The 18,815-nt window shown below is 35.0% G+C and overlaps 1 protein-coding gene across 10 annotated transcripts in view; it reads right to left on the minus strand.

Annotated features, from left to right (window-relative positions):
• The window catches only part of CCSER1 (coiled-coil serine rich protein 1), a 1,483,327-nt gene that overhangs the window by 881,012 nt on the left and 583,500 nt on the right, over positions 1-18,815 (minus strand). For all 10 annotated transcript variants that reach the window (XM_058295427.2, XM_058295480.1, XM_058295424.2 and 7 more), the window contains one exon: positions 17,839-17,916. In XM_058295427.2, coding sequence (XP_058151410.1) covers positions 17,839-17,916 — 78 coding nt within the window. The remainder of the gene's footprint in view (positions 1-17,838; positions 17,917-18,815) is intronic.

An 18,815-nucleotide genomic window follows, 5' to 3' on the forward strand; every position in this document is an offset into this window, starting at 1 on the left:
AGCCTTCAAAACTGTGAGACAATAAATGTTTTTTTTTTGTTTACGCCAATCCATTGTGCAGTATTTGTAGTAGCAGATCTGACAAACTAAGGCAGATTTCAAGAAGATAGTACTACTCTCAAAATTATTAAATACGTTAAAAGAAATCCATTGCAGTAGGATTGTAATCTTAATATATGACAAATCTAAAGACAGGAGTGATTCTTTCTTTTATTTCCACTCCCCCGCTTTCCTCTCCCCTCATCTGTCACCAACTCTACTGCCACCTCTAGCTACCTCTATCTCTATCTTTATCCCTGTTTAGTATTACGAATCAAATGAACTGACAGATTCATGCTTTAAAGTAAAACAGCAGTAGATTGTCTATAGGGTAAGAGTTAAGACCACAGTCTTAACTGAGCTGGAATTTCAGCTCAGCCACCTACTAGCACTGTGACTTTTTGCACAGATTACTTAACTGCTCTAAGCTTTGATTTCCTAATCAGTAAAGTGAGAAAATAATAATGTGACTGAGGATTAATATTATGACTGTCAACTTTCAGGGTGCTTATTCTGAAGAAGTGAATATGCACTGAAAACCTTTAGAGCTTGTTTATAGAAAATCTCAGGAAAGGTAATACATGGATACATATATATCCAAATAGGCTGTGGGCAGAGGTGCATTGGATATTGGTTATCAGATCAATACCAGCTAAAGCAGAAACCAAGTTTTTACAACACAAGGCTAGATCAATTTGACACTGAACTCTCTATACTAAGTTAAATTCTCATAATAAATAGTTTGTACCTAGTTTTGGTAGAGCCATGCTTAGACCTGTAGGGAAAGAAAGGGGAAAATACAGAAAAATGTGGTAGACTAATGTTACTTGTATAACTTGATAAATTTTGTTGTATTATTTCACGTTATCCAATAGTTTAACGGAACCACTTTATAGGATAGGATAAAATACTAGAGAGGAAATAAGGTCTTAGTTGGAATTTTTATTTCTTTCTTCATTCATTCACTTTCACTAATAGTGAATTATATACTTATACTAGGACAGGCACTGAGATGTGGAATATAAAGAATATTAAACATGATATCTGCCTTCAAAAACATGTACATCTATTGGGAAATATTATAAAATAAACAGATTTATAATGTTATTTTATAGTTCCAAATTAGAAGTTTGAGTAGAGTTTGTGAAAACTCTAGGGAGGAATTTTCACAGAGAAGGTGGTACTTAATTAGACATTAAGTGAAGACTATTCTTGCTAGGTAGGGAAGTATATTAAGGGTAAAGGAAATAGCTTGTGTAATTCAGCATAATGCTAATTCCTTTTTTCTCCATTACTATAATAACCTGTTAATTAGGAAAATATAAAGCAATGTGCATTCCAATTATTTAAATAAGTAGCTCAACATTTATGAACAGAACAGACTCCAAAGTCAAGAATAAGGTCCCAAACTTACATATGTGATGTTACTAACTACAGAAGACAGAATAATGATCCTTTCAAACATGGTCTCCTTCATGCTTGGTGAAGGAGCGTAAAGTTGCAGATGGAATTAATGTAGCTATTAGCTGACTTAAAGAGATTATTCTGGATTATCTGGTTAGATCCAATGAAATCACAAGGGTCCAAAAATGTCAAAGCAGGAGACAGAATAAGAGTCAGTATCAGAGTGATGGAATGTAAGAAAGACTTGACCAGCCATTATTGGCTTTGAGAATGGAAGGGAACTACGAGCCAAGAAAGCAGGCAGCAAGAAAATGGATATCCCTTAGAGACTCCAGAAAGAACTCAGCTCTGCCAACACCTTGGTTTTAACACAGTGAGAAATATTTGTCTTCTGAATTCCTAAACTATAAGATAATGAATTATATTTTGTTTGAAGTCACCAAGTTTACACTGCCTTACAGCAATAATAGTAAACTAATATACTATCTAACTTTTTTTTTTTTTGAAATACCAGGAACAGGGATTGAATCTGAGACCTAATAAGTAGGAAGCCAATATTCAACTACAGAGGCATATTGGTTCCCCTGAGTTGGTTTTTTTATTTGTTTACTTGTTTGTTCCTTTTTTTGTTTTTAGGAGGCACCAGGAACCAAACCCAGGACCTCCCATGTGGGAAGCAGGTGCTCATTCATTTAAAACACATCTGCTCCCCTGCCTAACTTTTATAGCTATAAAAATTAGATAAATACAAGTGTTTGCAATGTTTAGCATATATTTATGATAGTCTAAATTATTAGCAAATTTTATTATTTTAATTGAACAGAGGTAATTTTCATTTTATTGGAGGTACATACAGATATAGGCACTATACAATATTAGTAATTATTCATACTTCTTTTAATTTTTATTTAATTAGTACCATTTAATATTCTAGTAATTGAAATTTTTCAAATAAAGTTCTGAACCCATTCTCTGGAAATCAAACTCAAGAAGGATTATAAAATGCTTGTATCTTAACATTCTCTCTTGCTTACTTCCTGTTCATCACTCTGATGGCATGGAGGCTAAGTTCTTTATAAAGTATATAATGTCTTTCATACCAAAACAACTTCTTCCTAAAAATTTAGGCAAACACAATTGTGAATATTAACAATTTCTACCTCAGGGATTTGCTCTTCTACTTTCACTCAGATCTTGAGACACCACACTTCATCTCCACCCAGCTGAAATACTTTCACTTTTCAAGACCATGTTCAAATACAACCAAAACTATGATTTTCTGTTGCTTTCTACAGTAAGAATGAAATATCCTCTTTCTTAGGCTTCTAGAAGCCTTGCCTTCTTTATATTTCCAGACCCAATACCTTTACATATGTCTTCCACACAATAGGATTTCAGTAGATGTTGGTCAATTGAACTGAATGACTCATCACATTTAGAGATCAGAAATAGTGAGGAATGGCAACGGTAGAATGAAAATGACTGAGGCCCATGGGAAGCGTGAAAAAGGGAGGAGAAAAGGCTATTGCTAACAAAAGGATGGACCAAGGTATTAGCCAAAGGGGTGCTGACACGAAATACCAGAATTTGGTTGGTTTTTATAAGGGGTATTTATTTGGGATAGGAGCTTACAGATAACAGTGTATAAACATAAGTTTCTCTCTTACCAAAGTCTATTTTCACATGTTGGAGCAAGATGGCTGCTGACATCTGTGGGGTTCAGGCTCCCTGGGTTCCTCTCTTTCAGGCTCCTGCTTCTCTCTGGGTTCAGGGTTCCTTTCTTCCCAGGGCTTTGTTGTTCCTCTCTTCCTGGGGTTGCTTCTGTTTTCTCTGTGAACTTACTTCCCAGTGCTCCAGCTTAAGGCTTCAGCATCAAACTCTAACATCAAATCTCCAACATTAAAACCCTCAACTCTGTCCTTTGCCATCCATGCCCCACCCTTTGGTGGGTGGGGACTCAATATCCTAATGATATGGCTCAATCAAAGCCCTAATCATAACTTAATCATGCCCAGGTACAGACCAGATTACAAACATAAAATAATATCTAGTTTTGGAATTTATAATCATATCAAACTTCTACAACCACTGTCAGTTTTATCCTGTGGGTATTATTATCAGAAATCATGGCCAATCTCCTTTTACATAGTATAGCAACTGGCAAGGTTCCATATATCTATTTGGTTCTTTTGCCAAAGCTTTTGTTACTTAGAAATAGGAGGAAAGTAAGCTTAATTCCTCCACTCTTAGTTATGCTCTCATAATTCTGCTTAGCTTTTAAAAAACTTCCAGGCCCAAATAATGCTGCCAAAGTCTTTTTTTTTTTTTTTTTTCTGTTAAACATGGCCTAACTACTCTATATAAACCTTTACCTTAATACGATGTATATGCAAATGAATTATAATATAACATGCTTAGCAGATATTTGTCACTTCTCTTGACAAGGTTTATCACCAGGCTTACTGGCTATTTCCTTACTAGTAAGATTATCCTATTAGAAATTATGGAGTAAAATGAGATATCTAGATACAAAGACATAAGCAGGCTGCTGCAAACATAATTCAAGAATGTCAGAGAAAACAGAATTTCCTTTGCAGAGTCTGACATTATCAAAAGTTGCTCAGGGTATTCAAACTACACCTACCTTCAAAATTACTGCAATCATGCTATTGATTTAAGTTTAATACATCCAATCCCATGATTGTTTACCTTCCAATTTTATGTACTATCAATAAACCACTGTCCAAAAGGGTAGAAGTAAGTCTCTGCCAAAACACACTGCACCTTTCCTTTTCTCTTTTAGAATGTGCTTTAAGGGGGATTCATTTTTTCCCTACATTCTTGAGGATATCTTTACTATTTTATTTATCCTCCAATTTTTAATTTGTGTCATCAATGTGCCAATTTGCCTAGCAAGATTATTATGAATAATAAAAACCTCTGCTAGATTGTGTATGTGTGGTGTGAAAAAGGTGGTGAAGAAATGCTAAAAGTTTTAATGAATGCAAAAAAAGAGGACATTTGTTTACTTTACTTATTTTTACTGCATCTATTAGCATGGCTACTTAATACCTCCATATAGTATAATAAAAACAATGCATGACCAAAGTCTCAGTAAAAATTTTAGGTCTATCACATTATATAGTGATTGGAAAATACAATCATTTCCAAATTATTTGATGTATAATAGAATTAATTGTACTTAAATTTCATGTACATTTTATTTTACAGTTGGAAGTGCATATTGATATGATTCAATATCTAAAATTCATTTATAATTGAAATAGACAATTCCAAGAAAGAACAAGTGGAACTCAATGCCCCAAACACTAAACTCTTGCTAAATCTACTTTTGATAGCTTCTCATAATCCACATCCATCTCAAATGGGTATAATAATAATTAATCAAGTTCTTTGAATTTAACCCTGACTGCTAAGTTCCCATTTAATGAAAAACAATACAGTACACTAATCACTTATAGGTAAACTCTGAAGTAATGTTAGAGGTTATATAAAGAAAAAAAAACACAACTGAGTTTGATGCAGAGATTACAAAAAATTACAATACTCTGATAAGAAATAAGCACAATGTCTCACACATGAGATTAGTTGCTTAAATTATCACTGACAATGTTATTATCTTAAACACAATGGTCATCAAAAACCAACTCCAAAATCTGATGTCTGCATTAGATATTAAAAGGGAACTTGTTAACACTGATACACTTAGCAATGATCGCCACCTCTGATGCTATCTTATATCAAGGCTTTCCAGACTTTTAGAATCAACAAGTGTTAAAGAACAGAGCACCAGGCAACTATACACGTTATTTTTAACAGTTTCCAAATTCACTGTCTTTGTATCTTGGTGGTAGACAGAACAAAAATTTCAGTGATGCCAATCCATTCTGAATGGGTCCACCAAACCAAGACCAATGTTAAAACGACTCAGTTCCTTAAAATTCAGTTTGTTTCAAGAAACATGGTTTGTTATTTTTTAAAAATTATTTTCCCAAGTTAACAAGGTCTTTACTGGATTTAGAATTTGATACCAGTAGTTCAACATCCCACCTTCATGTATGAATGAATTTAGAGACATTATCCTATGTTCTCTACTTGAATTATACCATCACTATTCAAGCTTAATCTATAAAATCCTCTGTTTGGACAATAATGTATGTGACAGTTTGAAGTTTTTGTATGAATCCCAAAAAGATAAAGATTATGTTTTTGAACTAATCGATTCCAGTGGGTGTGCGATTGCTTTTGACTGGATGCATCAGTAAGTAGTGAATCAGGCTGAATTTCTACCCTCTTGCTGGGTATGATATAAACGGAGACACAGAAGGACACAGGAAATGGGAGCTCTGCCATTGTTGACCCTGCCGTGTGAAAGAAGGATGTGAGGATCACTAGCAGCCAAAGCTTAAGCACAAAACCCTCAAGAAGCTGGGCCCATGAAGCAGCTCAAGGTTGGGGAGAGGAGCCTTATGCCTGATAGCTCACAGCTTAGAAAAGAAAGCAGAGCAGCAGAGTGAGGAGGCCTAATAAGGGACAAGCTCTAAGCTGGTTGCCTACAACTGAGCTCCAGGAGCTTGGCTCTGAGAGATGTTGAGCCCAGCGGGGAAGGAGAGACCTAGGCAGAGATTTTCACCATGTGGCAGGACCCCAGAATCAACAGTAGCTTACTTTAATGAGAACGTATCTCTGACAGTGTCTTGATTTGGGCATTTCATGGCCTCAGAACTGTAAGCTTTTACCTTGAATAAAATTCCCATTATGAATCCAACCTATTTCTGGTACTCTGCTTTGGCAGCACTGTGGCAAATTAAGACAGTGTAATATAATTCAAATCTGTATATCTTCTTATAGTTTTCCTGGTTTCTTTGCTTCTTAAGGCTGCCAATGCAAAATACCAGAAATGGGTTGGCTTATATAGAGGGAATTTATCTGGGGTAAAAGATTACAGTTCTGAGGATGGAAAAATGTCCAAATTAGGGAAATGGATATGGCTTAATGGATAGAGCTTTCCCTACCATATAGGAGGTCCAGGGATTGATACCCAAGGCCTCTTGGCCCATGTGGTGAGGTGGCCCATGTGGAGTGCTGCCATGCACAAGGAGTTTCGCCCTGCACAGGGGTGCTTCTGTGCAAGGAGTGGTCCCTAGTCAAGGAGTACAGCCCCACACAGAAGTGCAGACTGTCCAGGAGTGGTGCCACCCACACAGAGAGCTGATGCAGCAAGATGATGCAACAACAACAAAAAAGAGAGACAGAGAAGAGATAATATGAGATGCAGCAAACTAGGGCGCTGGAGTGGAGCAAGAGAATGATCACGTCTCTCCCACTCTGGAAGACCCCAGAGTGGCTCCTGGAGCCACCTAAAGAGAATACAACAGACACAGAAGAACACAGAGAGAGCAGAAAACAGGGGGTTGGGGGCATGGGGGAGAAATAAGAAAAAAAGAAAAAATGTCTGAATCAAGGCATCATCAGAGATACTTTCTCATCAGTGGTCGGCTGCTAGCAAATGCTGGAGTTCTGCCACAAGGCAAGGCAAGATGGTGCATTTGCCAGACTCTCTCTTTCTATTTTCCCCTTAAGCTCAGCTGTGGGCAATCAGACATCTTTTGCTGGGCTTCTCTCCTTGAGTCTCTCAGGGCTTCTCTGTCTTTCCATAGCTGCAGGCAAATGTGGAATCTTCTCTCGCATGGTAGGGTCAACATGGCAAACTTCCCTTTCCCCGTGTCTCCACTGTGTTTTCTCAATTTTAAGACCCAGGAGACCCAATCTGTGTCACACCTCACTGACATAGTTCAATCAAAAGCACTAAATTGATCTAAGTGAAAGTGATCAAATCAAAGGGTCCCTTAATTGAATCTACTGCAATCAAAGGGCCCCACACCTACAGGAATGGATTAGCTCAAGAATATAACTTTTTTCTGGGACACAAAATTCAAACCAGTGTCTGTTTAAATCATTGACATAGGAAGTGGATCCTTAAATTCAATTTTCAAAAACCATCTTCTAATAGAGCCTTCATAAATGTTAACTAAATATTTTAAAAGGACTCTGATTAGAATAAACAGAGAGAGAAAACTCAATGCTTAGAAAACTTCCTAAAATAAGCCTCATTTCAAGGAACACTTTGTATCAGTACCACTTGGAGAATCCAAAAATATTAGAAGAAATCCAAGGTACCAACCTAGGCTACCAAGACAAAGGTGAAGAAAAACATTGAACTTTATTCATTATTTATTTATTTATTTTTTAGATTTATTTTTTAGATTTATTTATTTATTTCTCTCCCCTCCCCGCCCCACCCTGGTTGTCTATTCTCTGTGTCTATTTGCTGCACCTTCTTTGTCCACTTCTGTTGTTGTGAGCGGCATGGGAATCTGTGTCTCTTTTTGTTGCGTCATCTTGTTGTGTCAGCTCTCCGTGTGTGCAGCACCATTCCTGGCCAGGCTGCACTTTCTTTCGCGCTGGGCGGCTCTCCTTACGGGGTGCACTCCTTGCGCACGTCAGCACTGTGCATGGGCCAGCTCCACACGGGTCAAGGAGGAATGTGTGAGCCAGGAGTAGGGTAGGAGTACGCAATTCATTTATTTTTTACATGCATTAATATTGAGAAGTTCTTTATCTTATATACACTATACTGAAATCACTTGGACAGTGTGTATGGAATCTCCTAGTCCTAAAACAAATAAGAAAAATGAGTTGGCTTAACAACAAGAATTTATTCGCCCATGGTTTCAGAGGCTAGAAGGCTTGTTTCCTCCCAGGGTCAGTAGTTATCTTCTGGCTGGTAGACAATCTTTGGGGTTCTTTGGCTTTTCTGTCAAATGGCAAAGCACATGGCCATGTCTTCTAATTCCTCCTCCAGGTTCTGGCTTTTAACAGGTCCCTGTGGCCTCTCTCTCCATCTTACTTCCATTCTGCTTATAAAGGACTCAAGTAATAAGGATTAAAGCCCACCTTATTCAGTTGGGCCATGACTTGATTGAAGAGACATTTTGAAAGGTCTTATTAACAATAGGTTCACAAACACCAGAATGTGCCCAAGGCCAAGAACATGTGCAAACTAGGGTACACAAGTCAATCCACCATAGTCCCTGTATTAGTCAGCCAAAGGGGTGCTGATGCAAAATACCAGAAATCTACTGGGCATTATAAAGGGTATTTATTTGGGGTAGGAGCTTACAGACACCAGGCTATAAAGCATAATTTACTTTCCTCACCATAGTCTATTTGGAGCAAGATGGCTGCCAACGTCTGTGAGGGTTCAGGCTTCCTGGGTTCTTACATTCCTGGGGCTTGCTTGTCTCTGGGTTCAAGGTTCCTTTCTTCCTGGTGCTGGCTTCTCTTTCCTCTGCGGGCTTACTTGTCAGGGGTCCAGCTCAAGTTGTCAGCATCAAACTCCAACTTTAAAAGCCCTTGTATCAAAAGCTCCAACTCTGTCCTTTGCCACGCCTTTTATCTGTGAGTCCCTCCTACCTAGGGGTGGAGACTCAACACCCTAATGACATGGCCCAATTAAAGCCCTGATTATAACTCAATCATGCCCAGTAATAGACCAGATTACAAACATAATCCAATATCTATTTTTGGAATTCATAACCATATCAAACTGCTACATTCCCTAATCAATATACTTTGAATTCATCAAAAGGGGAGTATTTTGGATAAGTGTGACTGAATCAGTTGAGGCTTCAATCTAGTCCACCCCAGTGAGTAAGAAGGATTTGGGCAGCAATTTACTTACAAGATAATTTGCTTATTTTCCCATTAAAATATTTTCCCGAGGCCTACCATGTCTGAGAGATACAGCATATCTTTTAACACAAGTTAAATGAAATTAGTTTTGGCTTTAATTTATGTAAAGATAATTTTGCTTTACCAGTATATAGAATTATCATTTTTCTTGACATGCAAACATTCATCATACATCAGTAATGCTGTTCACAAAAGTGAAACAATAGGTGTAAGGTTTATTCAATATTTACATTGACAGAAACAGAAGGAAAAACTAATTAGCAAAAGAAAATACAAACATATTTATGGAAAGCATTGTTTGGTAGTTGTTATCTTCATTTAAATTTTAGGCTAAGTGTTTATAATAAAAAACAATAATTATTTTTAAAAAACAGAATTCTTTGGTACTCTCACCAGAAGACGTGAAGGACTATAAGTTAATGATAATAAAGTTATAAATTAAAAATAATAAAGGTTCAAAATTTAATGATAATTAAAATAGCTTTGGAAAACATAGTCAAATAAATACAAATAATTGAAGAAATTTCTTGTTTTCCTCTACTTTCCCTCAAACCCAAATTCCTCACAACTGAGAATTTAAAAGCACTGAGAACAGGGTCAAAAAAAGATCACATATCAATGTGGTAGATTAAAGACTGATGCAAATTCATGGTCATTCCTCATTAACAATGGAGTTTATTTCCTTTTTCCTTGCTTCAGGGTTGGCCATGTGTGCAGAAGAGAGTTAACATAGTGGGCCTGAAGTGACCTACCCTTAGAAAGACCTGCTTGTGACGTTGGCCACTGTCTGGCATCTAAAAACTTAATGGGTCAACAGTCCCTTGCATTGATAGATTGTTACTTTAAATGGTAACAGTGGCTTGCTGTACCTGAACTGTTTGTACAGACAATATGGTTTATGATGAATACCTGATTTCCTTCTGAGAGTGTGAAATTTTGTTATGAACTAGGCAGAGAATGCCTATGAACCAGTCCCCAAGAAAAATCTTACATATTTAGTCTCTACTGGGCTTCACTGGACAGAAATATTGCATACATGTTGCTGCAGGTGTCTTTTTCTGTTTAAAGGATGTGCTGAGTCTTCTGGATCCTTCTAGTGAATCTCGAAATAGAAGGGTAGTCTTGGCGACTCTCAACACACCTTTGACTACTAAACCAATAGAAAGCATTTCTGGGCCTAGTCTGTAATTGGCCTGGCAGCTTCTACTTCCTCTTCTCATAGAACATTCTCTTCAGGGGAGAAGAGGGAGACAGACAGAGAGATGTTAAAAAGCTTCCTGTGGTCCAGGCTATACCAGCTCAGGTGTCAGTGATATGAATAACCAAGGCATTTCAGATGTCAAGCCCATTTCAGCTTTCAGATGACTCCAATTTCAGCCTCTGTCTGACTGTTCCCACTTTTAAAACCTCAAACAAGAACTTTCCAGATGACCCCATTCAACCAACAGTACCATGAGTGAAAATAATAAATTGTTGATTTAAGCCACTAGTATTAGAATGGTTTGTTATATAATAATAGATAACTGAAACAATCATTTTATTTTTAAGTCATCAAACATAATTACTTAAAATATACATATTATAAATAATGGATCCCTTTTAAAATGTATTATCATTATGGTAATACATTGAAGATATTTTTTCTTTGAAATTAATTTTATAATGTAAATTGATTCCTTAAATACAAACTCACATGGTAGTTTTATATTCAAATTTCATTAGCTAGCTCAGAGAAATGGGGGCGGTATTTATTTATTTCTTCCCCTAAACCCTAAGAAGTCAGATTTCTTTCCCATAATTATTGATATTTCAGAATCGACATCAAATTATAAGGTAGATATAGCTTTAGTTATGTGCTTTCAGTTAGCTAGGAAAATAAATAAATAAACCACAGGAAATTACTATTACTTGTAGTACTGAATATTATTCCTAGTAAAACTTACATTATCTGCCACCCCATATTTCGTCTCTCTAACAATGGAATTAAATCAACCGACCAAGAAACAAAGTATGAGGTTTCAAATCTCTATATCATGATATCTACTTATTTACAATATCAGAAAAATAGCTGGAGAGGAAAATAGAGAGAACACTAGAATCAGGAATCATCCTTGGCTTTATATTTTTTCATACTCCTCATACAGTCCATTAAAGAAATCTTGTTGATTCAAAATTCAAACTGTATCCAAAATTCAACTACTTCTCAACTTTTTACTATTCTATTTTGCGTGACCATCATCTCTCACCTGTAGGAGCTTTACTTCCTTTTTCTGTCACAAACCCTTGTTCTCTTTTGTGTAGCTAGCAGCCTGTGTAATAATGTTCTTAAATATAATCCATCCCTATTGGTGGGAATCCCTTGTAAATAGGACTTTTTGATGAGGTAACTTCAGTTAAGGTGTGACCCACCTCACCTGAATGGATCTTAATCCTATTACTGGAGTCCTTTATAAGTGAACAAAAACACAGACAGAGAAAAAGCTCCAGAGGAAGCACCCAGAAGCAGAATATCAACAGAACCCAGAAGAGAAAGGAGAGACCAGTGGATGCTGCTTTGTGTCTTGCCATGTGACAAGTTAAGGACCAAGGATGACCAGCAGCCAGCTCCAAAACTTCACAGTCTTCAGCAGGAGAGGTTTACCTTGATAATGCCTTGATTTGGACTTTTTTCTAATCTCAAAACTGTGAGCCATCAAATTCCCATTATTAAAGCCAGCTGATTCTACAGTATTTGGGCAACCAAGGAAATTAAAAGATATACTTTCCAAAAGGTGATTTCCAATAATAGAGAGAACATTATTTCCAATAAATGAAAAGCAAAAACAATCAAAACTCAGAAGCCAAAAATTCTAAGTCCATGAAGGATACACAAAAGAAGATATTGTGGAGGTCATGCCACAGTTTGAGGCTTCTGTCCTGGAGTTCCCAAATGAGCTCGTTTCCATTATGGTATTGTCACACAAAATATACTGACATAACTTGGTGCAATTACATTATAAGAAATAAAATAGTAGAATAACAACAGTGTTTTGTTCACAATGGGTTTTCCCCTGTATTCTAATAAGAAGAATAGTGTCCATTTAGTAGACTCTGCATTTAGGAGGTTACCAGGTAACTTTATTGTGGAGATGTGGGGAACCAAAGAAAAATTTACTATTTTGTATTCCTGATGAAAAGATAGCATATATGTTTTTTTGTGCAGAAACTATTATGTATTTATTTATCCAAATAATATTTTATTGTATTTACCAATTTTCCCTCAAGATGAATCATAATATTTACTCCTTCACCCTCACAACTAATGCATATTTCCTTTAGTTATTTCTCGTAATATCTAAGAGCTCTACCAAATACTTGAGGGTATAAAATAAATACTGGGGCTTTTTAGAATGAATATTTATATCAGTCTTCATCCCAGTAAAGGATTTATGTTTGAAATATTTCTACTTCCATACTTGAAAATAAAGTACAAGGGACTGAATGATAAATTTTCGGCTTTATGTTACTATTTATATTTAAGACTTTCTTGGTTAAAACTGGTGATTGATTACTAAAAGTTCCTGTTGATCAGAATAAATAAATTAGTGAATGGAAAGTATTTTTCAGCACCTTTTTGCACTTTTGAAGCAGAGTACAAAAAACAAACATAAAAACAACAACAACAAAAACTAGACTTAATTTCTTTCTTCTCTGTTGACCAAAGGGCTTAGAGTTAAGAATAGGTTATATTATGAGCAAGAAGTAAATGTAAAAGAATGACCACCACCCCTCAGCACTCCCTTAAGAATATGAGTATAAACTCTTGAAGGGGAGAGTTGAGGCAGGTTAGTACAGGGAAACAAGGAGAAGACAAGCCATAACATTGCCAACAGACAATATGGCCACAAGACCCTGCAGAGACCTTGACCTTGAGGTCCCAGTCAGGACTCTTTCTGGGGCCAAGAGGGGGCCTGGATATTCCAAACAGGCCTCACCATTCTCACTATTGGCCCCACCATTAGTGAAGTAACCACAGATGGTGGAGTAACCAATAACAGGTGGGACCCCTCTCCTTCACATTAGCAAGGGGAGGAATAATTAATAGCTTAAATGGCAACCACACAAGCCAAAGCCTACTCTCTGCCTAGAGGAGCCCACATCAAATCTTGGTGTGTTTTTCTATCCTTCTCCCCCATTTCTCAGCAAGCTCTGTTCTTTCTCCTTATTTCCCAATAAATTCTTTTCATTGGCCTAACTGAAAAAAAAAATAAGTTATATTAAAGAAAACATCTTGAATATTAGAATTTTTGGATTGAGATTCATATCAGCTACAAGGTCATTTTAATTTAGGACTTGTATAATAGTAGAGGGTGAGGTTGGATAACAGCCTTTCCTCATGTACTTAATTGAAGAAAAGATGATTAAAATTAAAACCTAGCCATAATGCTTCAGAGTAAATTTAAAATGTGTGCTGGACATGGTTGGCAAAAAAAAAAAACAAAAAAAAAACATGGTCCATGAGGAAGTGTATATTATAGAGGGATCAGAACCAATTAGTCAACTTTGGATTCAAAAGTGCTAGTTTCAGGGTTTGGTTCCGGTTGAAGACAAAACACACACATGCAGACCCAGAACCCTAGTGGTGAAAATGCATTATTTGGTAAAATTACTATCTATATACAAATGAATTAAAAGAGTCATGCTATGAAAGAATAATAACATCTGGTATCTCCAAGGTATTTCTGGTGTGGAATATGTGACTGAGTCTGACATGAGAAGAAGCAGATTAGATTGGAAATGATTAGATGGTTGAGAGAAATTAGAAAGAACAGCAGGGCAGAAACACAGAAATGGGTAGAATAAGCTCATGAAAATTGACAATATCTATTTATTTTAGTAATTTTAGAGAAAACTATTTAAAAATCAGTAATTGGTAAGTAGTCTGTTCCTTTTTATCTTAGAGCAAAGCCTCCCTTAGATTAATCATCTTGTAGTTTGAGATCCTATTATAGTTATCTGATGAAATGCTGTACCTACACATGCGAACACTGGTTATCCCAAAAAGATGTTATACCATGTGTCAGACCACATGAGTATATAGTTTATGCAATAGTAAAGATTTTGTTAAAAAACAGAGGTTATTCATTGCATTTTACTTCCAAATAAATGTCCATAAGTATATACAAAATTACAAGGCTCAAAATCCTAGAAACTCTTCAGCACTAAGAGACTGACCTAGAAATCTATATTTATTAATTTTAATGTGAGTGTAGGATTGAGAAATAGAAGTATACCATCTTCTAGGCAGGGAAACAAACTCAACTGCTTTTATGTCTAGGCATGATAAGGAAAAGTGATGACTCTGATGAACTGGAGTTCCTTTACCCTATAAGAATAAAAAAATAACAAAAAACTATTCATCCCTTGTCCATTGGTTCTATTTGTAAATAAAGGCATAGACTTCTCAGATCTTCCAATAGTTTAAGAGAATCCTGGATGGGTTTCTGTAGGAAATGTCCTTTTTATTTAAACTAAGTGAAATAAAACACCACAGCGATGGTTTTTAAACAAGAAGCACCATAATCTTAGCAGAAGCTGAATTGTTGTGTGGGGGAAATCAGGGTGTGAGTATGTGGGGCTTGGACTAGCTCTGAAAGCAGATTTGTTTTTATTTGCTTAAAAATTTAATTTGAACAATGGGCTTGCTCCAAATTAATGAAGTTAAAAACACAGGAGAAAAAAGTGGCACCCAAAAAAAGACATGTTATCTCTAATATAATTAATCCCAAAGTTTAACCTACCTCTTTTGATTCCTTGGGAGAATTCCCAGAATGCTACCCAGACTTCCACAACATTTTATTTAATAGATCATTTTGTAGTACTTTCCCATAGACAGCTAATTTCTCATCTACTAGTCTAGTTGAGAATAAAGGTAGAGACATTAAATAACTTACCTTTTACCTTTATTTCAAATGCTACAATTAAAATCAATTTAATCTGAACATCATTCTAAAGAGATGTTTAAAGGAATGCATTCACCTTGATAAACACATCAGCCAAAACGAGACACCTTCCAGTTTTAGGAGTGCTTTCAAAATATGTAAGAAAAAAAAGAGAGAATTCCTTGTTTTTAATACCCTAATTATTTCACAGAAGAAAAGGGAAGGGAAAGCTAGAGAATTAGAAAAAAATGAACTTATTCTAACTTGAAAGACCATGCCACAATCACGGGGAATGAGAAAAGAAAACAACCAGTTTTTTCTAGTTACCATGTTAGTCAACTATCATAATTTTAAAAGAATTTTAGACATTTATGAATTACAATTATCAGGTATTTCCAAGGTATGGTTTTCAGAAAACTTAAATGTCTGCTCTGTGTTAGTTTTCAATATTTTTGAAATTGTAATGTATTGCTGTTGTTAAGGTATATTGTAAAGTGGTTTCTATATATTGAGTTTATATAAAGATAAATAAGTACTCTATTACTCATTTATACAATGACAATTTAAAAACTAATAATAAAAGGAGGAAATGCAGGAGTTTTATTTTATAATTTCAAACTTTTAGACAGTTTTAAAAACTAGCGGAATGCTTTATATCTAACAAAAATTTTTAAAACAAATATAAATAATATAAATTTTCCCCAAAAGGTAAAATAAGAAGTACTGTAACTATATAGTGCATCAAAAGCCTATATTACATATTCTGAGCACTTGAATGTTTTAATTGCTTGTAAAACCACTTTAACATAAACAATTTTTGATCTCTTAGAACCAGTCAAAGAAACACTAAAATAATTATATTCATATTCATTTTATGTCAGCATTTTCTGGAAGATATCTGACCTTTCCTTTACCTCCTTTAAAATTATGTATTCATCAGCAATATATTAAAAAGAGAGAATAATTTCTGACATATTCAGTTAAAATCTTATTAAACAATTCTCTAAATTGTGTCCCATTCTCCATGAGATGGAAATATCAAATAAAACTAAATTGTAAAACATTAGTTTTATTTTTTCCTTTAGTTATAGAATAATAAGGGAAATATTTCTCAATAAATAATGCAATCAGAACACTGTTCAGTATTTTAAAATTCTCTCTTACAGAATTGAGCTTTTAACAATTATTATTGTATATTATTAAGCATCTAAGATTAAAAAACTAAAGATTCTCACTGCAATTCACAGCCTTCTATGATTTTCATTTCAACAATACAGCAAATATTGCATATAGGAAAATCCATGCCAGCCATAGTGTAAGAAACAAAGATTAGTTTAGTTTTCACATAAAGGAAGAAAATGTTAATTAATATAACCTGGCAGCCTACTGCCTCAGTCTTCCACTCCTAGGTTAAACAAGAACAAAGGTAATCAGTTTAAGCCAGTCTTACAGGCCATAAAAAAGATGCCCAAGAAAGAGCTAAGTCAATACCAATTCAGCACTAAAATCCATTCCTTATCTGGCAAAGGGGAGCAGGTAAAAACTAAAATAGTTGGAATGTGATGGGGGAAGCAGTTAATCACAAACTTTTGAGTGGGAAAGTTAGATCTTCTCAGATATGTTGTAACCTCTAAAGTATCCAATCTATGGAGAAACAAAGGAAGGGCTTGCATGCTAGGCTTAGGGGTATAAATTATGTCATTCTTTGTTCCGGGCACCAGCCATGTTTTCTGGTTGTGCACCCTTCTTGCAAGATTAAAAATAAATTTTTTCCTCTCCACAATCGGGTGAGCCTTATTGTCTTCCATAAAAAATTTCTTTCTTACAGTAGTACTAGGTATAAACAACGTAAATTTGAATAAGTTATAGTCCTCATATAAAAAATGAGAGAAAATCCATAGTAATAACAAGTGTGTGATGAAATGCAAATATCATGAAAGTCATAATGAACCCCAAAGTGGGCATCTATCAGTCTTTGTACCAAACTCTACTGAATTCATTGCACTTACTTCGTGCATCATCCCAACTTCCCAAAGTTTTTTTCCCACGCTTTTAAGAAATGCCTTTATAATAATCCTAATGAAATCTAAATATCCTGATACAAATATAAAACAGCTTACAAGGAAACATAATCTTAAATGGCAAAAGAAGAAGACTTCTTCATATTGGTAACATATATAGTTGCCCAAAATGAATAATTCTACTGGTCATGCGACTTAAATACTTGCAATGTTTTTGGAGAAAAGTTTCATATTTCAATTTTTAAGTCTTGTCATTTTGTAATGCTTACATAGTTAACTATTGTTTAATTAGTTGCTACTGGAAATTTACTCTTTAGGTGGGGGCTGAATGATTAATGCTAAACACCACTTTAACAAAGACAAAAGATTTGAAACCTCTTAATTCACTTTACATCAAACTATTACAATAAAATGTTTGTCTCTTGTATGTAAGGCAAACAATGTGCTTCACAGAGCATTTAATTGTATTCTAAATCTTTATCTTTACTTAGCAACTATAATGACAATGAAACAAAAAAATAATGATTTTCATATTTGAAATCAGATCCTTAACCATTAAAGCAGTTCACATCATTATCTACGCATAACTATTTTACTTTAGTGAAATAGCCATTGCTATTTAACTATCCTAAAATAATACATGTAATTTTTGTTTGATTTATCTGTTAATTTCTTACCTTGAAAGGCAATGGCTCTTCAGCCAGAGGACTAACAGGAAGTGAGGTGGTGCTACTTGCTGGGCTCAGGTCTGAACTCTGCAAGGAAAACAGAACTAAGTTAAAGAGCTACATTTTTGTAGCCATTTTTATTACTCCTAATCTAAAATCAAATCCTTTTTGTTAAAATAGAAAAGCAAACTACTAAATGAAACATAGATGTAGAAAAAAAATTATTAGTATATAATGAAGGGTTCCTCATTTAGAAATAAATAGTTATCTGGGAAATCAGTTATAAATTATCACCTCTCAACATACCTTTTAATGAAAGTAGCTTTCATTAAATATAATGATCATCTTTTGCATTAGGATAACATTTAGTATTATATTTGCTAAATTCAGTGGAAGAAATTGAGTAAAAACTGAACAACAATCTACTTAAGGAAGCAGGAAAATACATGTATCACATAATTGAGCCAACTTAGTTACGGACTTCAATTTCTAAAGATACACAGAGCTTTTTGGCCAATTTATTTTATTAAAACACAAAATATTCTGAATTGCTGTCAATCACTATCTGATTATGGGCTATAATAGAAAAACAAAGCTTTTCTTGGGGATGAATTTACTGCAGCATTCTAATGTAAGAAATATTGAATGAAACTTTTGCAAAGGCAGAAAAATGCCATTGAGAACAAGTCTTTGTGCTGTTTCTCTGAATATTAGACGTCTCATGAGAATTTAAGCCAATGATATCACAGTTTGTATAGTGAAATATATAATATTTGCTTGAAGAAATGATAGTATGCATAATTCATTAAAGAATCATGCCTTCAAATATCATATATTCAGGAGATAGACATTCAGTTGTGAAAATTTGGAAGTCTGGCTTATATTCTTGCAGATAGAGGTGTCTAAATTTCCATTAAGAAGATGAGGTAAAAATCAAGCTTCATTGTAAGCTTCTTTTAGAGCTGAAGTATCCCACAAATTTCCAG

This window comes from Dasypus novemcinctus, chromosome 1 (genome assembly GCF_030445035.2).
Source record: "Dasypus novemcinctus isolate mDasNov1 chromosome 1, mDasNov1.1.hap2, whole genome shotgun sequence".
NCBI classification, from domain to species: domain Eukaryota; kingdom Metazoa; phylum Chordata; class Mammalia; order Cingulata; family Dasypodidae; genus Dasypus; species Dasypus novemcinctus.